Here is a 23,636-nt window from a genome sequence, read left to right as displayed (position 1 = left end):
ACTTAGGTGCTGTTGAAAGCTGGATCCTTTCCATGTATTTTGGTCTTGTGCTCTGATGTGTGCAACAGTGGTTCCATAAATGAATTTAAGCCAGAATGAGTCATACCAGTATCTTATCAAGTTGTCTCCAGTTTGCTTGAAGGTATAGTTCATATTTTCTAACAAACTGTACCATCGTGTGAATTATTTACATGCTGAATTTTGTGTTTTCCATGAAAGAACACTATTGTGCTTGAACTTAAGGCTGATTTTGTTTCTTCTGCAGTATAGACCACTTCTATGGGTGTGCTTTCCCTTTTAATTGCACTTTGTTCTCAGAACTGATTGGATTTTATCACTTAGTTCATTTTTGCTGAATGAAAAGCTCCTGTATAAATTAAGGTCCCTTTTAAAAAAAAAAAATCTGTGTTAAAAGTTAAGCGATGTTAGTGGGTTGTGTGTGGCCTCACTTCTGGGGAGGAAAGGGCGTAAAACAGTGACAATTTTTTTTTTTTTCCTCCTGCTTGGTGAGTGTAGGGGGCATTTACACTGTATATCACACCAGCAGCTATTCCAAGAAAAATCTTTAAGATGGTTACTTGAATTTGTGTACACTGCCCACCTGGTGGTTATGGAGTGAACTGTTACTTTAAAGAATAGTTTAAACAACAGCCATGTTTGGGGCAGGCTAATCTTGCAAAGAGAGCAGTACATATAACAGGAGTCTACAGTGTGATAAGGGGAAAATTCAGCTCACTGACTAGATGTTTTAATGTGCGAACTCTAGGGAAATAACATATTGACTATTCTGTTGTGCGCAAGAAAATTGAAGAACCCTTTGCAGACAGAGGGCTTGCAAAGGATTCTTTCTGTTTCTCTTAACCAAAATCTGTGGCAAGATGTTTGAAATCAGCAGGACGCTTAATGCTGCTTTGTTAAATAATGAGGTAATATTTTGTCACTTTTTCTGGGCAGCATCTGGTTTTTTTTCTCCTTTTTCATGTGTTTGTGAATGATCCAGTTTAATCTTATGAAAGTAAGAGATTTTTATTTTTTTTTAAAAATCATTCTTCAATTTATTATTTTTTTCCTTTTGATGCTTTTGGAGAATTGGGTTGTCTTTTATTTGCGGTTTCAATCGGCTGCTGTTGCCTAGGACATTATGCCACGTAAGGCTTCTAAACTGCACAGAGTAGGTAGTTATTAACGCTGAATTGGCTTCTGGTATAGTCCATCTGGGCTCTGTATGAGAGAGCTTGCTAGCGGCTACTGATGCTAAGATACCCGCAACCTTTGGGATGTATGCGTGGTGGAGAGGGGCTCAGTGATATGAGATCACTTCTTTTAAGGGAAACTGTCATTAATGAGTCAAGAAACTGCTCATTTATGGTAAGGAGAGGGAGGGGGGGGCTGGGAAACAACCCTGTGATTTCATTTTGATATTGGATTAGCTGTTTAAGACAAGTTTCTTTTTGTGGGGATGGAAGATTGCACTAAAAATATGCTTTGCTCAGGGGCTTGCTGGCTGATGCTGGAGAGACTGTGTAGAGAATCTGATGCTTTACAAATGTCACCACCGTGATGCGGTGGTCAGTCCCTTACCCTGAAAGATAAATGGTACTACTGGAAACACGAGAATAAGGTTGACTTTTTCAACAATAGGATTCTGCCTTTGTCTTTACAGAGAGAGGCCTCTGAGGATGTTTGAGCATTTGTTTTAGTGTTTCTCGGAAAGGCTGCGTGTGTGGGGTGCTTTTTGGGGAAGTGGTCAGTGTGCACAGTACCTGGATTTATAGACGGATAAGATAGCTAATTTTTTTAGAGGAGCAGCGTGCGATTATTGTTTCAGAAAAATGGCTGAATCTTTTGATATGCATAACGAATTTATAGTAACAAAGTAGGCTGAAGTTGAAAAGACTTAAAAATAATTTCTGGATGCCTTCTTTGGTGTTATTAACCCCTGAAGAGACCTTAAGTAAAAAATTTGCATTACAAATCTAACTTTAATATTAGATGTATATTTGCACAAGAATGTATGGTAATATACTAGCTGTGTAGCATTTTGATGCCTGTGTGTTCAGTCTATAGGTCATCTAATTTGAGTTGGGAAATGTATCTTACGGGCTAGTTTAATCTATACTAGTTTTTACCAAGCTACAAATGTGCTCAGAAAGATCCGTGGTGAGAGAAATCCTCTGCAGCCTTTTACATTGTTCATGTTTTAATTGAATTCAGTGCTCATTCCACAAATAGATTGTGTGATGTTTTTTAAATGTGATTTTTCTCCTTGCTTGGTCTGCGTATAGCTAGATTTTATGAGCTTTACTATATTTCATATGTTTTATTGGTGTGTTTAGTCTCTGTGTGTTTGAGCGTGTCTATGGTTTAAAGAAATTTAAAATGTAGTGAATGTCAATTCAGAGCTTGGCAGTTTGGAAAGCATATTTATACTTTAAAAAAAAAAAAAGGAACTTTTGGAACAATGATGATTTGATTACATATTTTGAAAGTGGTTTTGGTGATTTGTAGTCAGGTTTTCTTTCTCTAGGAAAGAGCTAAGTGAGCTTACAATGTGGCCCATCCCAGCTTTCTCAGTTTTCAGCTCTTACGTTTAAAAACGCTTGCAATGATACTAAATTTTTTTTTTTAAAAACATATTTAGTTGATGAAATGAATGTGTGGGTGGTAAAATGAAATGATCCTGCATATGTTAATAAAGTAATAACTCGGTTGCTTTAGTTGAGATGAACATAAATTCAAGGTCTGTTGCAATTACAGGGTGCCATGCCTTGTTACTTTGGACTAAACGTGCTTTAGGAAAATAACTCTCAAGGAGGAGAAAGAAATGAATGCTTCTCAACTTGAGAATTTTTAATAAACTTGCTGTGGTCAGAATCGGGTGAAATATTGCTGTTTGGAAGTGAAGTTTTGTTAGTTTGTCAGTGGCAGCAAGTGGAGGATTAATGAGTGTGCATTGTTAAGTTAAGCACGTTTCTCTAAGGCTGGAAAAAAAAATTCTTTTAAATGCCCAAAGTTCGCTGTCATTTTATTTCCTGTAGAGCTAAAGAATAATGAAGTGAGGCGGCAAAATAATTCTGAAATACTACTGTCGTTCGGGGGGAGCACCCTGATAAATAGGTGTCTGCTGTGCCTTAGACAGCGTCAAGTGGCAGCAACATCAAATCCACTCCTTTAAAAATACATATTTTTAAAAACCTCGCTGGGCGGAAGGAAGGGAGAGATGGGTTGATTATTAAAATCAATAGTACCTGAAAATAAATGCAGCTTTAAATGCACGTCAAAGTGCTTTTGTTGTGCCTTTAAGCCTAGAGGCAGATCATTAAATATGCATTTCTCCGGAAAGCAACTGTCGAAAAAGATAAGGTGGTTAAAATACGCCGGACCTGGGAGCGGGGCGCGCAGGAGGTAAGGAGATGTAGGCAGTGGAGCATGGCCGAGGTACGGCACCAGGGATGGGGAGAGGGGGAATAACACACACACACCAAAAAAAAAAAAAAAAAAAATTAAAAAAAAAATAAAAAATACGGAGCTGCGTGTTGTTTCTTCAACCGGGGGCCTTAATTACTAGACACAAGCAGCAGTTCAGAAATCTGGTCTCTGTTGTTGTAGAGGTCACCGCATCATTAACATTGTCAATCTGGCAGCGGCTAATTTCAATAGCACCTGATGTCGCAACGCCTCCCCCCCCCCTCCCCTTCCCTCGCCACCCCTCGCCACCCTCCCCTCACGGCGCGGGCCAATCAGCGCGCGGCGCCGCTGACAGATGGCCCCATAAATGGCGGTAAAGGGGCGCCGCCGGCCGCCAGTCGCAGCAGGGCCCGCGCCGCTCCGCGCGCTCCGCTCCGCGCGTCCCGCCCCGCGCCGCTCCGCGCTCCGCCCGCCGCCGGCGCCGCCGCCCCGCCGCTGCACCACACTGAGACCGCGACAACACAGACCTAACCTTTATCACCATTATTATTATTATTATTATTTATTATTATTATTAATTCTTGCCGCACAAACGTCTTAGCCACTGTGCTTCTTTTTTTTTTTATTTTTCCTTTTTTTTTGTTTTTGGTTTTGTTGTTGTTGGTTGTTTTTTTTTTTGTGGATCTCTTTAATAACAACAGCAACAAAAAAAAATTCGAAAGAAATAATAATAATAATAAAAAAATTAATCTCCCTGAAAAGCCTTTATAGCAAAAAAAAAAAAAAACCAAACCAAAACCAAACCGTTTAGAAGAGTTGAAGCCTTTCAAGACACCCAATATTTGCCATTAAGAATGGTTATGGTAGGTATTAGTAGATTTAAAATCTGATCGTAGCGGGTTTATATAGAGGTAGATGTAGAAGCTAACATACAGATTTTCCCCGAATCTGCATCATTCTCAGTCTGTGTTTTCCCATGAATTTAGTTTTCTTCTACTGATCTGTTTGTACATGATCTCTCCCTTTCCCTCCCTCCCTTTCTCTCTCCCCCTCTCTCTCGCTCCCTCTCTTTCATATTTAATGTCTGCGTATCCTTTAATAAAGGATGTACTTTGTCATTTTAAGGTAATTGCGATTTCTCTCAGAATAAAGAAAAAAGCTCATTTCTAATGCAAGGCTGGTATGTGGCTAACTGAAATGCAAAAGGAAGAAGAGGCTTTTTTTTTTTTAAGGGGGGGGGAGTTAATTTCCACATTGACATTTTGGAGATACAAATGCAGAGCAAAATCCTGGGGGGGGGGGTTGGGGAAAAAAAAAAAGCCTCGAGATTGGTAATTTTCTTTTTGGTGGACTGCGCAATAGGTATGGTAATTTTAAAAGAGGGTGATTTATATGAGCTTCAGTAAATGCTGCATATTGTATTTCAAAGAGTTTCCTGTCGTGACCTCATAAAAAGAGGAGGAGGCTTGTATGTGTTGCAGTGCCTAGTATATGTCGATTTTGTTGCATCGTTGGGCAGCAGCGCTGTAAGAAGGAATGTCAGCTTTTACATAACGCTCTTTTTGCTTTTGACTCTGTGAGGGGCTGTAAGGGTCCATCTTTGTGATCACAGATGGAGTGGAATGGCTTGAAAATGGTAAGTGAACGGGGAGAGCCTGCTCGTGGGGTTTTGTCTCGTTTCTCGTGTGCCTCGCGAATTTCTTTTGTTCAGGGCGGCGGACCATGAGTCATAAAATAAAATTAGAGAGCCTTGTTTGGTTTTTTTGTTTTTTTGGGCTTTTTTTATTATTTTTTTTTATTGTGGGATATGTCTGCCTGTGTGTGTGTGTATGTGTGTGTGTGTGTGCATATGTATCTGTACATCCATTTAATGTCTCTAACTGCGATGGCACTTCACAGCGTTTCCATTGAACGTTGCGTTTCAGTTGAGCGCGGATGGTCTCTGCTGACAGTCACGGTGTCATGGTACCGCGTGTGCCTGGCGGATCGGGCGGCCGATGATGCCTTTTAATCTCCGTTCCTATTACACCAGCCTTAAATACAAACCTAATAATCGCCTCTGAAATTCAGGTATCGCGTTTCCCATGGAGCCGGTGCTGTCGAGGATGGATGGGTGGATGGATGGATGGATGGATGGAAGGAAGGGTGTGTTTTTTTTGTGTCGGGGTGGGGGCTGGGGGGGTGGCGGTGGGGGGAAGAGCCGTGTTGTTTTGTGCTTTTTTAAAATGCCGGGAGAAGTCAAAGCCATTTATGTGAAAAATAGTATTTCTATTTTTAGACCATATTCTCCTGGCGGAGGAGCCCGGACGTGCTCGTCTCGTCCCCTCTTTTGTGCTTTTCCTTACAGATTGTGCAAAATGGCATGATCAGACACACACAACTGCGGGGACCGGGGCTGGGGGCTGGGGCCGCCCGCACAATACCCGGCCCTCCTGCCAGCCCCGGGATGGGGGGGCGGAGGGGACCCCCCCTTCCCCCTTAATTTAACGTTTTGCAGACTTTTGCCGCGGATATTTATTATAACCGGGGAAACAAAGCGACGGTCTTTTCCCATTCTTACAGGATTGTCTTTGTCTAGCTGCTTGTTTTGATGGGTGTAAAACAAATAAGATTAGACTGAGCAGCCGAACTGAAAGCGATAGCTGGGAGGAAAAGCCAATGAAAGGTTGCCGGGGAAACGAGCATAGGGGAAGCTGAGTGGGGGAGCAGGTGGCAATCATGTGGGAATACTGCAAACAGTGTAAAAAAAAAAAAATCTAAAAAAAAAAAAGAAGCAGGGGCTACCTCGATTATCTCTGCTGTTCTTTGTGGCAGTCACAACTTTAATTATTCTTTATAAATAGGTGTTAATTACATTTCTGGCTCAGGCTTACAGTGATTTCTAGAAATCTGGTTTTAAGCATCTGTTCTTTCTCCTCTGCAAAAGAGGGTTATCTTTCTTTTTTTTTTTCCTTCCCCCTCCCTGCTGTGAAATTGTACGTGCAAAAAATTGCAAGGAATCCTGTGAGGCAGTATAAAAAAAAATGTAAATTATATTGAATGAAGTTGACAGAGGTATAATAGTGAACTCCCACAGCTGATAGCTTCTGCAAATCATTTCTTAGAATTTTCCAGCAAATGTCCCTATGAGAACAGTAGGTAGAATGAATTTACCCTAAGCAGTGATTTTGTGTTAAGTGATATTGGTATTTTTACAAAATCAGATGGTTATATGGCAGAATAATCAGTTCAGGGGAGTTCACCATATCTTAGGGTTTATGCGCTGAGTGGAATTTACGGAAATAACGATATTATTCTTTTCTTCGTCTCCGGCCCCACCTTTAGCCACAGTCTTATTATATATTTGCTGGAGCAATATCTGCTTCCAGTGTCAGGCTCCTTGTTGGCAACTCTGCTTCTTAAACCACAGTTGAATATTTTGCTAATTGTGATGGTCTCTTAATTGTAGTGGCAAACAATAATGGGAAATAGCTGGTGGTGCTAGAAGTGTTGAAAAAGCGTAGTAGACTAGTAAGTGATAGACGGTACCGTAAAAGATATAAAAATGTGGTCGCCCAGAAAATGCTTATCTATCACACATCAGGAGGCATAAGAGAAGCAAAGCAAGAATATAGAACATGCCCTTCTTTCTGTCTTTGGATTTTCAGATATTTTTACTTTATTCCTTTCTCAGGTGCAGGGTTACTTTGAAGGCAAATTCAAGTAGGAATGGTAGTGCTTAGTTTAAATATGAATAAAAAATGTAATTTTCCCTAATAACTTGCTTTGTTTTAAGTATTGCTTCTGATGCAGTCCTTTCTGTGAAAAAGTGATTGAATGGCCCTCTGAAAACTACACTGCTTTACAATGTAGAGGGGAGAAAAAATCTTGAGGGTGTGTGTGCGTGTGTAAAATTCCGTATTTTACAGTCTTTGCATGTGCAGAGATGCATTCTGACGTGCATTGTAGTTGTATGTGAGAGTAAAATAATTTTTCTTCTGTCCAAAACAGAGATACTGTGTTCTAAATCTGTTAACTTAGTCATGACAATAAATAAGGGTGCCTTTTATTATACACAGCTGCATTGTTTGTTTTAAGAGTCATCAGCTAGTAGTTACATTTTCATTTTCTGTTCAATTTGGTGTTTCTACAAAGATTTAAAAATAATGTAATCCTTGTTTTATGGTGCACGTGTTCCTGCTCCGATCTTCCTCTTTTCTTTGTTTTAAGATTATATTAATGAATACAGCCTGCATGTACATAGTGACATTTTCTTTCTGTGTGTAAAAGATGGCATTGTAAATCATCCTATAGAAAAATAGCTATTAAGTTAGTGAAACAGAATTAAAATTGCTACTAATATTAAAAGATTAAAATGTAAGCCCTTTCTCTGTTAAGACAAAAAGGTAGGGAAAATACAGTTGTTTTTAGACGTAACATTTTCTTTTTTTTTTAATTATCTTAGTGAACTACTGGTCAGAAAGGAGGAAATCTTACAATTGGGTATTGATGCAATGTGAATACCAGCCATCAGTTTAAAATCCTGTCCCTATGTACTCTACTTATCAAGTTCTCATGTTAGATACAGGGATGCCTTTCCACTGGTGACTGGCTTGGTTGCCTTCTTTGCTTTCTTCCTCTTTATTAATTTTACCTTTTTGAGTTCTCTCAAACTGAGCCCGAGCTGTTGTGACAAAGGATGGTTACAATGAACTGGAAGGGGTATACTTAAAAATCCCATTTGAATGGGTTTGGAATAGTCTTCATCATCTTTATTTGGTCCTGTTAAATATTGTGCCTCTAATGAAAGAAAATCCGGTTGCATTAATCTTACTTATATTTAATGCATTAATTTTTTTTAAATACCTTCTAGGTTACAGGGAATTTTTTTTCTCCTTAACCTTCCTACTTGGTATGCTGGGAGTGTACTAATTAAATGCAGGTTATTTTCTGTGTGTAATTGTCATACTGTTGGTACATAACCTAGAGCCACTCCACACCTGGAGGTTTTTCAAAAGAAATAAGGTATGATTGCATCCCATGTTCTGGCAGGGGAATTTGCTGTCTTCTGTGGGAACTTGCACTTTGAAAATAATTTCAGCAAACACCCCAGGCAAGAAATGGGCAGTGGCAGAGAATATTATAGTGAGAGGAAGAGAGATGCAGATAACTTGACAAATCCACTTGTCTGTTTTGGCAGTCTGTGTCCACTAGACACCTCATTTACATGGCCGGACACATTAAAATATACATTTGTTTGTCTGTGGGACAGCTAACTGGATACACTCTGATGCACTGGCAAGTACTGCAATGCAGTATTTTTTCAATGTCATTGGGGTTTTGGGGGAGAAGTGGGCGCAGACAGGCTTTTTGCAAGTGAGGGGATGTTAAAAGCCACGGTACCTCTGTAAGGGATAGGCCAGATTTTGCAAAATTTCTTAATGTGTGATGGAAAGTCACCCCTCCCCCTTGCACTCCTCTCCCTCTCTTGGTCTTTCTTTTTTTCTTTCCAAGTAGGATGGAGGGAAGAGATGGGTAGACATGTATTTGTGTGTGTGTGTGTGTGTTCATGCATGTGTATCTTTCCCTTCTACTTGAATGGGTGTTAAGGAAAATGCTGGGATTTGGATGAGAAGGGAAAGAGCATTTCTGTAATGTAATGCTTTCCAGTTGTTTCTGTAAATGTCCAGTTACCAGCAGTGTAGGACTTAAAGCAACTTTAAAAGCAAGGGACATTTTTAATTTTCTATAGAATTTGGAAAGAGGATGGCAACACTGTAGTTCAACAAGTACAATAGATTTAATACTAATAAAAATATTGTTTAAAGGGTACCTGTACCTTGCCTTACCTTTTAAGTATGTTTAACCATTTGAGTTAATGTAAAGTGAAGATGTTGGAGAAACAGATATTCAGAGACTGCTTGCTTGCTTTTTCCCCTCAAATGATCAATCTTTACTTTCTAAAATACTGGAATATTTTAGGTGCAGGGGGCTTTTGTAGGTCACTAGCTTTACAGCAAGAAGAAGAAAGGAGGGAGAAAAGGTCTCAATGTGTCAGAGGCAGTAATTGTCTAAAATTAGCCATCTAGAAAAGGCAGGAAAGGCTTGGAGGAAAGAAGGAGGCACTAATATGTGAAACAGCACTGTGCTAGTCGGGGAGATAATGAGTGATAAATCTGAACTGGTGCAGTGGTGTGATGCCCATTAATTTCTCAGAACCTTGACTTTGCAGGTTTGTTACTCTGTTGTTCACACCTTTAATTATAACTAGTTTTGGATGATAGCTTGGGGCACTGAAGACGAGACCTTTTGTTTGTTGTTTACCGATTTAAGTATTCAGAGAGTTTGCAATAGCATTGGAACATCAGTGTTAGAAATTAAATACTTTCAGATGAGATTATAATAAGAATGCAAGTAGTTCTTGCAACTACCTAACATTGCTTTATTTGTAGCATTTTCATTGCTTGCATAAATTCATTAGAAATTAGCTCAGCGGTATTTGGTTGATTTTTATTTTCTGCCACTATAATCTGTTTTCCCTAATGGTTTTGGAGCTCCTGATGCATTATTGCTTCTTTAGGGCCCCAAAAATTAGGGAGGAAGCTGAGAGTCCATCTTACCTATTGTTCTGCCCTTGACAGTGTCTTACATGAGGACTTTCACCTCAGTGGCTAAGAAAATCTGTACAAGTCAGGAAATGCTGAGAACCAGTTCGGAATCGATAATTAAATGGGAAGGACAGAACATTAAGAAAATAATTAATTAAAACAAAGGATAGCTAAACCTTTGTGTGTCCTCTCTGAAAATGGTAGAGTTGCACAGTAAAATACAGACCTGGCTTTGACAATATTTAGAGGCATGATGTATATAAAGTGCTGTAGTACGCCTTTGTTGCTAAGGCACGCGCAGTTGCGTCAGCAATGCTGTTGTGATGGGAAATTATTTGTCCTTGAATTCTGGGGGAAAAAAAGCATTCTTTATTTTAATATTTTAAAATTAAACTTCTTTAATTGCTATGAAAATTCTTAGAGATTACTGTTGGTATTTTTCCCAGTTCGGAGATGTGCGCCGGTATTTTTCGGGATCGGGGCGGGTAGTATGTGTGGTGGCTTTGGAGCGTTGAGAACTCTTGGAGGTAAAGGCGATGTGATAATGTATGTTTGTCTCAAAACAGACACAAATGACTATGGGAGGTGGCTCTCACTTGCAGTGCTTCGAGAAGGTTCCACGCATAAATGCGTCTGTCCACGTAAGTGATTTTCGGTGTTGGCAGAGGGCAGCAATGCCACTGGAGCCTCTCCAGTAGCTCAAGTCCTTCAGATCCAGCCGCTCTGCTGCGTGCCTGGGTGTGTTCACCGAGCCGGGGAAGGAAAACCAAACCTCTTCCTATGGTTTTCGCTTCCCAAGGGACGTTTGGTTGAGAACGTCCCATCTGACCCTCCATGTAGAGACCAAAAAGATTTCTGCTGGAGCAGGTAACTGCACTGTGCTTGGGCCCTACCTGTTGGCTTGTAATTGCATGTGCGCTTGTTTGGAGTAGCTGATTGTTTTCCTGAGCACTGAGAAGTATTTTCTCCTAGGTCGAGTGCTGTTGAAAAGCTTTTGTAGGGACATAAGGGATGAAGGAAGCTTGTCCTTCTTCCTTTTCCTCCCCTTAAGAAGCTCTCATTGCGTTCTGGAAAACTAGCAAAGACAGAAATACTTACAATTAATAATTTAAGGTAGATCCGTCTCCTCTTGTAAGGTTATGTCTAATTGCCCAACAAGGATGTGGGATTTCAGGAACTGACTCTGCCCCCTGACTCTTCTGCTGCAGGTCAGGGCAGTTGCCAGAAGTCTGAGTTCCTCTGCTTCCATTAGAAGCAAAACTGGTATTTGTGACTTTGAGAATTATTATTGCTAGACTGAACTTCGTTGGAAGGTTTGGCATTTGTTTAATACATGGATTAATTTAGACCTTTGTCTATGATGTGTTTAAATCAACCTGTTTATAGTTGTTCTGGTTTGAGAGGGTCATAAAAAAACATGGGCAAAATACTAACAAACCTTTTTAATGAGTTGAGTGCTAATATGGGGAGGAGGCCGTGGCTTTTCTCAGTCGTCTTCAGCTGACATGTAGACTCCCATAGTCATCAGCAGTCTGATTTTAGATGATATAAAAATTCATGACTCAATGGCATGAAATATCCCATGTTGAAGTCACTACCCCATGGTGGAGTGTTAACGCATTTTGCTTTTGAGATCAGAGGTATTTGGGGGTATTTGGCTTTTTTACCTGCTTGAAAGGTTTAAAAAATGTGACTGTTAATTGCAGTACTTGTATTAGTCTCCTGTTGGTCCTCCACGATCTTTGAATGGTGGTCAGTGACTTTGCTTAACTATGTGCAGAAGAATTTGTTGGGCGAAGATTATTTCTGTAGAGCAGAAGGTACAGTCACGACACTGTAGAAGTAATAATGCACGTAAATAAATGCTTCTTAAGTAAAAATAGTTCTAATATCATTCCCTGTATATCTTTGTTCCAAATGAAGTTACTGGCAGTAGATGAGTAGGGGGAAGTTGATTTTTAGCAGAAAGCGTGAATGCTGGAAATTCTTCCTAATATGTGTGTGCCAGCTATACTGTGACAATGTTGCTGTCGATTCCCTTCCTGTGAGAGCAGCTGTTCAGGGAATTAAACTCTTTGCTTGATGCAGAGAGTCCTGAAAAATTCAGTGTGCAGCTACAGTGGTGGCTGTGGCCATTTTTAGTGTGCCCGTTGATGGGAACTAACTCCATGATCTAGCACAGTAGCATATTGTTCTTTAGACTAACTGGGCCAGGACAAAATTATCATTCTGTATTTCATGTGCTCTGTGAGAGATTCCGGAGAGCACTTCAGAATTTGACATTGTGTTTGATAATTTATAGAGCACAGTTTATATTTAACTGTAGACACGCTAATCCAGGGGAAAAGAGTAGTATATTTTTAGAATCCTCTTTTTATTGTCTGTGCTTGTCATCACCCAACTACTGAAAGAAGCGTTAACAAATGTAGATGCTCACTGGGATAGACATTTGTTGAGTTTAATTTTCGTTATTAGTCTCTGCTAAATGCAAAAGTGAATGTTATTTGTGTGATAGTCTTCGTGATGATGGAGGAGCTTTGCAACCACACGTAGCTGTTGTGGCCGCTGGAGGAGCCACATTCTCCTCCAGCATTTCAGTGCCAGGCTGGACCAGGACACCTGGGCTGAGTGACTCTGGTCAGGGGTGCTTAGGTGATGTACTAGTTTTAGTAATGACAGTGTCACTTCTGTTTGAGGTGAAACACATGGGTGGAGTGGATCCAGCTCTAAGTTTAAAGAGTCTGCCTGTGGCTGCTGAGTGTTGTTGAGGAAAGCCTGGGCAGTAGAAAGGACAGTAGCTTGGTTGGTTTGACTTTAATACTCAAGCTGTTCTTATGTGTTTAAGCTCTTAAGACATTTCTGCCTGCTAATCTGTTAATGCTGCCGTACTCCCAGCTGCCTTTTGACATCTAAGCAGAATGTGCTGTGTGGGTTTTGAGTCAGGACAGCTGGGGTGGCCTGGGTACCTCCCTGTCACCAAGCACCTGTACCTGAGCAGGGGCTGAGCTCGGCAGGGCTCCTGTTGGATGCTTGAGCAGAATCTATGTTTTAACCATGAGTTTATCCATGAGGTCTGCTCACCTTTTTAAGAGGAGTTTTGATATATTTTTAATTTCTTTGTGTTCAGGGGATGTTTGTTTATTCGAATAAGAATTTGGTGAATTTTAATATCTCGTTTATAAGTTTTAGAAGGCATCTTAGTAATTGGAATAAGGAGGGTATTTGGTTTGGCCTGTGGCACGTTTCTCTTCCTTAATAGAGAGATGGTTTGTCTAGGATAAACCATTATCTGTGTTAGCCTGACCTGTGACAGGTATGTGCATATGTGCTTGATATTTTGTCCTCTGTTGATGAATAATACATTATTAATCTATGGGTAGTAGGTCTTTGAGGTTAGATGCTTGCATGCATGAGATTGTTTGTTTGAATTTAAGTATTACTGAGATATTTATCCCATACAGTGCATAAAAACTTACTCTTATTTAAACCATTTTGTATCTATTTGTTTGTGAGACCGTCAGAGTAAACAGCTGCCTTTGCTTAATAGAAAGTAATTTCTGATTATTTTTCCACCAGAAATTTGTCAAGTCCTCAACTGCTGTTACCTGTTCATTACCTTTAAGATGGTGATGGCTGTATTCCTTCCAGTAATTCATTGTAACTTTGTCTACTGTATGTATGTTTACAGAAGCAAGAAGGTCTATATTTCGTGAAAAGTGTATTTCCCTAAGCAATATTAGTGTGGTACAGGGCTGTAGACTAACAGGTGAATGGTAGAAATGATGTACATTTATTTCTTATTACTAATCTAGCTAAGTTTTAAGAGAAATACACTGTTGGTTTGCAGCAAGCAAACATTTCTAATGATAGAGATAGGACTTAGCTGAACATCACAGTTTCTATTTTGGGGTCTATCTCGCTGAGACCTGCAAGCAGCAGTATCCATAGAGATGCTGTTGCCAGCAGTCGAGATGTACACATGTTGATTAGTGTTTCCTAATTGAGTTTACCAGTGTGTCTTCATTAAGGTCCTGTTGAGGACAGAGCCTTAAAACATCTTGGAATGGGGCATGTGTTTTGCAAAGCCATCCATTCCTGCCTAATGTAAGCCTGTCTTTGCATGAAAAATACATGGGCAACATTTTCACAAGAGCTTATGGCTTAGGAGCTGAAATCCTATTGCAGTGAACATTAATGAATCTTAAATCGCTTAAGGGCTTCTGAAAATTGTAGCTTTTTGTTTCTAGAACTTCAGTAGAAATAACAGCAGTGGGGGGTTGGATGTTCCTAGGCTTCACGGAGAGCCTGTGCTGTCCTTGCTTTGCTTTGCCTTCTGGTAAGTAGATGTTTTTAGGTTTTGCTATGGCTTGTAATACAGCGTTCGCTGTCTAAACTCTCGGGGTTGCAAATGATTCTAGATTTTATTTTCTTAAAGGGAAAAAACATAAAGTGGAATTGTGACAGGTCTACAGCAGCTGAAGACTTGCAGCTGTCTGCTTCTTACATGAAGATGTACGTACCCGTGGGAATCTGTGCGTCAGTACACAGTGCAACATGCATATTCCCAAGTCAGTAATATAATTCAGTTACAGATTAGCAATATATAACTCAGTAATATAGTCAGTAAACCAAACAAGTAAGTAGTGATTAGGAAACAAAACAGAGCTAAAAATAAAATGCAGAAAGTAACCAGAAATATAAAAATACTTTCTCAATTTCCTTTGCTTTCATTTCAGTGTATTTTTAGGCTGTATGTCCTTTAGACTGAGGATCTGTCTTAAATGTTGGTCTCTGCCATGCTCGTCTTGTTGTCTAGTATCTAGGCTTTTGAGACCCTCTTCAGTCTTTCAGGGTTTGCCTCATGTACTTAATGCTTTTGGTGTATCTTTTATCACCCTGTTAGCCCAGATTTTAAATATGGTTTTTTTTAGTCACCATCTCTTTTTCAAGAGGGACAGTGCAGTCACTGGGAGACCTCTTGCCTCTGATATCTCTCTAATAAACTGCAGTCTGTGGAGAAAGAGGATGTTTTCATCAAATTTTGGCTTGGAGCGTCAATCAAAGAAAGATCTTTTTGCTGAGACTGTTTTTTCAGACTCCTTTAGCCTTTGTATGTATCTTGAGAGAACAAGTAGTAGCCTTGGTGAAAAGCCAGGAGGGAATAAGAAGCAATCCAGAATCATGAAATAAATAAAATAAAGCCCTTGTAAAAGTTTAGGTACAGACTTGCCTGGTAGGAATTTGGCAGAAGTAGAAGAGTGATTGAAGAGGAAATAAATGTTCCTTCAGAACTTAGAGGCTGACCACGTTGCCTTTATTCCAGTTCAAAAGTAGTACAGACCTCTGCGCAGAGGCGGCTGGTGACCCCCAGAGATGCAGGTGGGCAGGAGCCTTTGATGACTGTGTCCCAATACAGAAGTAGGACACCTCCCTGCCACCAGCCTTTGTTGTGATCTGTGGCCTGTGGGATGCAAGGGCTTGTAAGGGTTTTTAACCTGAGCTATTTGGGTAACCAATCTAACAGACAGGACACATCTATCTTCCTCTCCGGGTGTTTTCGATGATGGCTTTCTCCAGAACTCTGCTCCAGAGCAGCATTTGAATGCTGTGAAATCAAGGCTGTGTTCTCTCATCTTCCTATGTAAATTGTTTGATGACAGAAATGATAACGAGCACATTCTGGTAAAACCATTTTAAATAAAGAAGGGGGTAGCTGGCTGGCATTCTGGAAGTCAGTTTGTGGTGTTGAAAAAATGACCCTGACACAGGGGCAGCAGGAAACTTCTATGTCCATCACCTATTCTAGTTTTCCTCACCATTTCACTAGTGCTGTTGCTGTAGACTTTGATAAGGTATTTGGACTACACCTAAGAACAGAGCCAAACACCTCTGAGGTTTCCAGCAGGCATAGTTTCTCCATAGTCTTTGCAAGAGGTGAGGAACCTGGAAACAGCGGTGGAAAGGGAAGCCCAGTAGAAATTCATAAAGAACCTCCAAGTCTCTGAGTTAAGGTAATACATAAGATAGAGTTACAACTATACTCTGCTTCCAGAAGAACAGAATTGTTGTCCTTGCAGATGTGCTGTGCAGCACTTTGCCGTGCTTCCCAGAAGTCACTGTGCATGGAATCATTGTCCATGCATCTGCTCTCCAGTCCTATGTGTTTCCTCTGTGCCTTACGGACTGCAGAGCTGTATGTATAATTGTAGTTCTCCTCCTCCAGTTTCTTGCCCCCAGAGTACCTGTAGGAAGAGTAAAAAGCCATACAAAGTGTGTGATATGGTGCCTTTGTTCCTACCCGTGTGGTTATTGAATGTGTAGTTCCACAAGGGGTTTCCTCTACTGCTCAGTTAGTAGTTACTGATGTTGAAATAGTTGTGACTTATTTTGGTGTCTCCTTTTTCTCCCCACTCATTCCCTTTTTGTCCTCGAAATCAAATGCAAAACTGCAGAGTCTGTACTTCATGGGAACAGAAGACATTTATCTGAAACTCCTTCAAAGAAAATGTGATTTGGTGCATCATTACACCGGTTTGCTTTTTCAGAAAGTTGTTAGGAGTTCTGTAGAGGACCTTATCACTGGGCCAGGTTTGAGGGCATGGTGGTGTGTTATGGAGCTGTCACAGCTTACTGTGTAACTTCAACAGTTTGCCTAGATACTTTCCTCTGGTTTGATTTTTCACTTCTGCAGAACATAAAAGTAACAGATTTTTGCCTTTCTGGTTTTTGTCACCGTGTTGGTACAGCAGCAGTCGCTGCCCTTACTACCCATTTGTACAGCACAACTTAGTGCTGCTATCGTTTCTATCCTTCAGGCACTGCTGTGATAACAAGTAATATTGCCAATAAACTTTGCATTTGTTTCACTGCAGACTGGGGACAGAATATCTTGTTTTAGCATATTCACACAAAAGCCTGTAATGGACTGGCTCAGGATAAACTTAGCTATTAAAGAAAATAATTTCCTCCTTTATTTGAACTGAAACTTGCCTTTTAAAACAAATGCATTTGTTGTCTTCTCCATTTGGATCATTTATGTGCTCTATACAATTATTGTGGCATCCATAAATGTGAATTTGCTGAAAATGTTTCAATGCCATTTCAACCTGAGTGCAGCACACTCAAAGTGAGTAAAACAACTGTATCTGTGCCGTGAGAGCCACAGACTGCTAGTTTTCTGAGTTGATATTTTCAGCTATATCTATATTTAAAATATTAAATAAGGCTTTTACTTGAAGGAAGGTAAAGATGGAGCATGAGTGGTGAACATGTCAAAATATGGAGGGTTAGATAATGATTTGTTTCTGGAATATTGGATTTGCCTCCAGGCAGATTTACCCAAAAGCTTCATTTTCCTCCTTTATTTCATGTTCATGATGTATTTATTAGGTAAATAATAGCAAAGTCTAGTTGTGCAGTACATAAGCGTGAATAAAAATGTAGTTGACAGTGAAATTTGACAGTTGTGTTACAGTTAAGAAAATCTGTACTGGAGCTGCACACAGAGCATCATTTGCCTCTCCTAAGGTCACTTTTTAGAAAGAACCCCAGTGTGAGGTCTGCGGGAGGCTCAGGTGCACCTACTTCTTGCTCTGGCTGGAGTTGTGGTTTTGAACCAGTGAAGACTTAAAATCACTGTCCTTTTCCTTTAACACCCCTAAGGGAAGGTGGTATGATGTGTTCTAAACATTTTATGATCCAGTGTCTCATTCTACAAAAATGTGCTAAATCCTCCTGGAGGGAGTCGCAGGGAGTGTGTCTGAAGGTGGGGTGTTGAGTGCAGTGGCCGGTCCAGGGCTGAGCGACCTTGTCTTGGATGTTCTGATGTATTTTCCACTGCATACCCATGGATCAACCTGGCTCTGGCATGGCTGTTCGTGGCTCAGCAGATGAGAAGGCTGTGGATGGACTGGTCAGGCAACTCCTGTAAATGGGGGGTTTCTAACCTGCAGAAAAGTTCTAGAGGAGCAGGGACTTGTACTGTGCTGACTTCAGTTCGAAAGAGCAGATTTGGTGGGAGTTAAAGCATGTTTCTCATTGCAGAAGGAAAACCTTTGTGAATCTATGTTTATTTTCTTTGAGAGGTTTTGTTTGTTTCTTCTTTTGTCATCGTTTTTCAGGAGATGGCTGTGGGACCTCTGCCATGGCACCATTTGTTTTCACTTGTAAAAGCAAACAACTTGCAATGCTAATTAAAGAGCTTTTTTAGATAAAGTAAGAGCTTTGCATTATTTATCTAAACTCTTTTTTATGGGAAAATGTTCTGAGTTTGTTCATTAATGAACACTTAGAAATAATATAAAATTAGACCTCATGAATTCTGCATGAGGTGTAATTTGCCATGATCATTTTTCTTGGCATTTAGGTGCTGTGAACAGTTCATTATTCATAGCTAACTTTTTTGACTTCTGAGTCCTCAAAATGGATATGTCTGCATGAATTTTCTAGGTTTTAAAGTTTTTTTTTCCAATTTTGATTTTAGGAAAAGATTGTTTGTGGTATGTTTAAAAACACTTCTCTTTAGTGCCTATAAATAACACTTATTCTTAAGATTCTTAATTGTGACTTTTTTTTTATACATACCAAATCAATTTCTGTTTATTGTGGAATATGGGCAGTGGAGTACACATAATTCAGATGGCAAGAATGGGTGCTGATTATTTGCTGAACAGAAGCTCCGTTCAGTGTACATATGTGGCAGTCTCAGTTCAACACGCAGACCTTCTTTTAGACTGCTGAGAACAAATTTTGTAAATATAAAAAATGTATATTTACATTTATCGAGCCATTGGCTATTGCTTCTGCATGCAGTAGGGAGATAAGGCTGTCGTAGTCTGTGGGTAGTTTTCTAAATGATTCATTAACTGTGCTTTGTAATGGTAGATGGATGTCACACATTTAGTGTAATAACTGAAGATTAGTGTCAGTTACTCTGGCTTGTAATAGTTTGTAATTGTAATAGTTGTGTTTATGCACACAGGTATTGTTTGCATTATTGTTGGAGCTAATATTTCAGCAGGAGTAAATTGAAATTGAATTAATTGAGGAAAAAAACAATGAAGATATGATAGAAGTATTTCTGAAACATTAGTAATGTAGGAGTTGCTCTAATGGATATTTGTGGCTGATACTCTGTGGGAGGGGTTATACCAAGCCTTTTGGTAAGCAGTGTTTTGCAAAACACTGGCAAAGCTTATGTTGTCTTCCCCAAAGCATTTCTTTGTGAAATCTGTCAAACTAAAATACCTTTTGCTTTGCTGATAACATTACCATAGTGAGAAAAGTAGTGCACCAGGAAGTCATCATTTTTAAAAGCAGCAGTCTGAAAAACATGCAGAATTTGAAATATGGGTTGCCTTTAACTTACAAAATTGCAGTCTTTGAATTCTGTCACAGATAGTATTTTTCAGTGTTGCAGAGTATTCAAATTATTGGTGGCTAAATGATCAAATGTCTATTAGCAGTAACTGCAGTTTATTCTTCTTCAGAGATATGGTTACCCTGTATGTAGAATATTGTATTGCAGTACTGGGAGTCTGGCAAGTTATTGCCAAAAAAAAAATTTTAAAAAAAGGTGTCTTTATACCATAGCATGTGAATGTCATCACACATGACATTTGCACTGTAATATTTCAAGACCGGTAGTAGCTGCCTAAACTGGGTCAGAGAAGGTCTACAAAAAGAGGTGTTGCTCAGAGCACAGAGATATTGCTAATTTTACATGGGTATAGAGCTTTAATACTAATCTTCAAGATAATAATAATCTTCAGTATATTTTGTTTCTAAAAAAATTAGGGTTGGGGTTAAGTCACTGTTGAATTTTCCACATTTGTTTTGCCTGTATCTGAATAAGCCCTTGATGAGTTAGAGTTGCAACCTCCTTTAATATTTTGATAGAATTGGACTGCAGCCCAATACTTTCCTATATTTAAAAAAGTTATTACCAGTAATTAAAACCTAGTAAGTTAACTGCCTGTCCCAGAAACGGGAGTATCAATTTCAGAAATGTTCGTGTTGTGATACAGGTATTGAATTAAAAATGTAAATCTTAGTGTTGTGGATAGAAAAAAAGAAAACCATACAGCGAATGTCATGTTGAAATCTATTTGAATAAATAGTGATACTCTTATGTAATGTGCTGACTGATGTGGAATCAACAGCTACTTAATATTAAAAGCAGTCATCGACAATAAATGTCCCAGTGCATGCACACTGAACTCTGCACAGGGTTTGAGCACCAGACATGCCGGGGAGAGGACTGAATGTTTGGAAAGGAGAGCTAGGACTTACCTTTTTGTTACCATTAATAATTTAAGTGTTTACTCGTCACGAGAATCAGTATGTACAGCTAAAGTAAGTATTATTCCTTTGTGCCCGTAAGAACTTTGAATGCAAGCTGTGGTATATAACTGCTTTTGCACAGAAATCACTCTGAAAATGGAGACTTAAAATTATGCAGTAAAAAAAAATAAATCTGAAATTTGTTATTAGAAATGCTTTTAATAATTTTTCAAGGTTTCTCTGTATCCATTGTCTCTTTTAATATAGCAAATCCATTTTCAGTAACCTATGACTTGGCAATAATTTGAAGGGCAAATAAGTGCCTCAGTTTTCCTTTCTACTGTTAAAAAATCGGGAAAACTTAATTGGAGTTAAGAGTAACTAGGAAGAAAACCTGGCACCTGGTGCAAAATTAGTTTATGCCAAGATACTTTGAAGTATATGAGGAAATGTACTCGTTCAAGAACAGATTTTTACCGAGCAGCTTACTCTTAATGTTCTAAATGTGTTAAATGTCTGAGTTGAATTCTGTTCCTTTGCTTGGTGTGGAAGGTATGCATGCTGAAAATGAACTAAAAAGCATTGCAAAATGCCTAAGTAGGACACCAGGCAGTTTCGAATTTTGTTTTCTTTCACATATTTTTTAAAAGATCCAGCGTTATTGTCTACTGTGGGGAACTATAGATAGCTTTTGTGTCTGTTGCTAATAATAGATGATGTACCTTCCTCGGTGTGTTGTGCTGAAGTCCTGCTTCTGCTGTAACTGAAACCCATGGTGTGGTATTCCTGCTGGCTTCAGAAGGGCAGGATCAGTCCCTAAAATTGCAGTTTGTCTTGTGGGTTATGTTGGGAAGAATATGGTCCAGTGATGTAAAGGCGCATGGAAGGCTGCAGTTAACCATGTCAGCTGCTTCACTCATCTTCTGACTACGTGTTAGCATCAGAAGTGGAATTTTTCCCCCCAATTTTAATCAAGTTGATGCAGATCCAGCCTATATGAGCAGGCTGTGCTGAGCTGAGGTGCATTAGCCTTGGGGTGTGAACCCCGGCCCTGCAGCAAAGCTTAGAACCGATCTCTGCCGTGGGGTCACGGAGGTGCAGAGATCAAAGGATGATCTTCCAGCTGGAATCCCCAGCTAAACAGATTTAGCAGCATCTGAAGCGTTTAGTAGTATGTGTGAGTAAATACATGGATGAAATTGGATTGAAGAAGGGGCGTATGGCCGATGGGTGAAAGGGGAAATCTTGAAGGAAGAGCGTGGGGCTGGCACAGCTTGGCCGAGGATGTCAGCAGTGCTTGGTGCCACGTGGCTGGTAAAATTGGCAGGGGGACTCTGGTTTGGATGTGCCCATGTCTTTCAAGAAGTGACTATTTTTGTGCAGTTTATTTTCCAAATGATTCTGCTGTATGGTTTAAGGCATTTCTGTTAAGCACAATGTGACAAGGCTTCTTTTTATTTAAAAGCTGTTAAACCAAGTAGCTATTCCTGGGCTTGATAATAAAAAATAATGGTAATTCAAAACTTATTTCCATTGATAAAAAAGAGGGTTATTTCCTAAATGAGATATTAAACTAACACTGAAGCATTTCAATTAAAAAAAAAGACATGACCAGAATATAACCTATTTAGACTCTGAGCCACCCTCGTGCTGTTAATTTTAGAATATACACCCTTTTTTTGGTGTATGTGTGTCTCCATCCTCCTGAATTACAGGCCTAATTTGTCACAACACGTACCTCCCTGGATTTAAAAAAGAAAGCAAATTAAGTCTTGAGTAATTATAATAATTACACGATCAGAAGAATACCAGGTTCAGAGTGTGTGATGCCTTAGCCCTCTGTTCTCCTGTGTTTGTCCCTGTCCCTGGGCAGTGGAGTCTCCTGCCTGGGGCAGCAGTTTGGATCCCTGTCTCAGTCCTTGATGGAGGGAGACTGAGCCTGTCCGAGGGGTGATCTTCGATACGAGATACCAGTGAAGCTGCACATCACAAACTCCACAGTAGGCAGCAAAAGCCACCATTTGCTTTAATTTATCCATATTTGAGACTAAGATGATGTCCTTCCTTTGTCAGCAGTGGTGACAGTAAAGACAGGCTGGAAGCCACAGTAGAGCAAATTACATAGCAAAAGCTTGAAGTACCCAGGTTTTTCTGCTTCCTTTGTCTGCCTGTGCAGTATTTGGATGAAAACTTGTGTTCTGCAGATAAACATGCAGGCAGCTTTGCTCACGTGATGGGTGGCACTGGTGACAATGGGGCTACTGTCCTGCAACGCACTTTGCTAAACTGGGTTCTTATTTATTGTTTTTTTGGAGAGGTCTGTTTGAGTTCCTTCTGTGAAAATTTGAGTTTCACATTTCAAGATAGATGTGCTTGTTATAATTCCAGCCTGCACCTGTGCCTGATAAGCCTTTCTCTGATTAAACCTTTTTGATTTCAGTAAATATCTGAAGACCTTTGTATCTCTGAAGATTGCAAATCTAGGGCTTTATTATTTAAAGAGGTGTCAGTTCGTTAGTGGAAAATATAGGTGGAGAATATAGGTCATCACTGGAACCAGTAAGTGGTATATCTTGGGACACTGAGTTTATTAATTGAAGGCAGTCTGAACGATGACACGGTGCAGATTGACTGTGCCTGGTTAATGTTGTTGTCATTGCACTCTGTGATACAGTTATTAAATAGGTAAAATATTTTACCTTTTCATATAAAGCCATACACTTAGTTCATCTGATTTAATGGAACTATAATTTTAATTATGATTATTACCTTAAATTATAATTAAATTTATGTGGTTTAAATTTACATTTGTGAAAATGGCTGCGTGATGAAAGCAGAAATCAGCTTCGCATTAACAAAAAAAGAAGGTTTTTTAACTGCATCTTAGTATATGCTCACAGCCAAAGACTAGCATGACCTACTTTGCAACAATAACAGAGGAATCAAGCCGGGTTTTTTTGTTGAAGTATCTAAATTGGCCACAAATGCTACCTACTCATTCGTTTGTGAGTATCTTTAAAAATAGCTATTGTATCTATGAAACTTAAAGGTGGTTTTTTTCCCCTTTCTCTTTTTATTTTTTTTTTTGCTGTAGATAATTAGCACCATGGAGCCTCAGGTGTCGAATGGCCCTACTTCCAATACAACCAATGGACCCTCCAGCAACAGTAGAAACTGCCCTTCCCCCATGCAGACAGGGGCTGCTACAGATGACAGCAAAACCAACCTCATAGTCAACTATTTACCCCAGAACATGACCCAGGAGGAGTTCAGGAGTCTCTTTGGGAGCATTGGTGAAATCGAATCCTGCAAGCTCGTGAGAGACAAAATCACAGGTAAGCGCTTCCTGCTGCAGACTTT

The 23,636-nt window shown here is 39.7% G+C and overlaps 1 protein-coding gene across 8 annotated transcripts in view; it reads left to right on the top strand.

The window, feature by feature from the left end:
- Positions 1–23,636, top strand: part of ELAVL4 (ELAV like RNA binding protein 4) — an 82,376-nt gene that overhangs the window by 15,943 nt on the left and 42,797 nt on the right. Inside the window, exons 1-3 of one of the 8 annotated variants that reach the window (XM_027683062.1) lie at positions 4,760–5,044; positions 5,334–5,478; positions 23,371–23,611. In XM_027683062.1, the coding sequence (XP_027538863.1) occupies positions 23,383–23,611 (229 nt within the window). In that variant the 5' untranslated portion in view covers positions 4,760–5,044; positions 5,334–5,478; positions 23,371–23,382. Of the gene's footprint in view, positions 1–686; positions 927–1,218; positions 1,369–3,384; positions 3,406–4,145; positions 4,272–4,759; positions 5,045–5,333; positions 5,479–23,370; positions 23,612–23,636 lie in introns of those variants that run through there. The other 7 variants (XM_027683058.1, XM_027683057.1, XM_027683056.1 and 4 more) reach the window with 7 other exon arrangements.

This window comes from Neopelma chrysocephalum, unplaced genomic scaffold, assembly GCF_003984885.1.
Source record: "Neopelma chrysocephalum unplaced genomic scaffold, ASM398488v2 Primary Assembly neopelma1_64, whole genome shotgun sequence".
Lineage (NCBI taxonomy): Eukaryota > Metazoa > Chordata > Aves > Passeriformes > Pipridae > Neopelma > Neopelma chrysocephalum.
The sequence above is the reverse complement of the archived record's forward strand: the minus strand, read 5'-3'. Positions and strand labels throughout refer to the sequence as shown.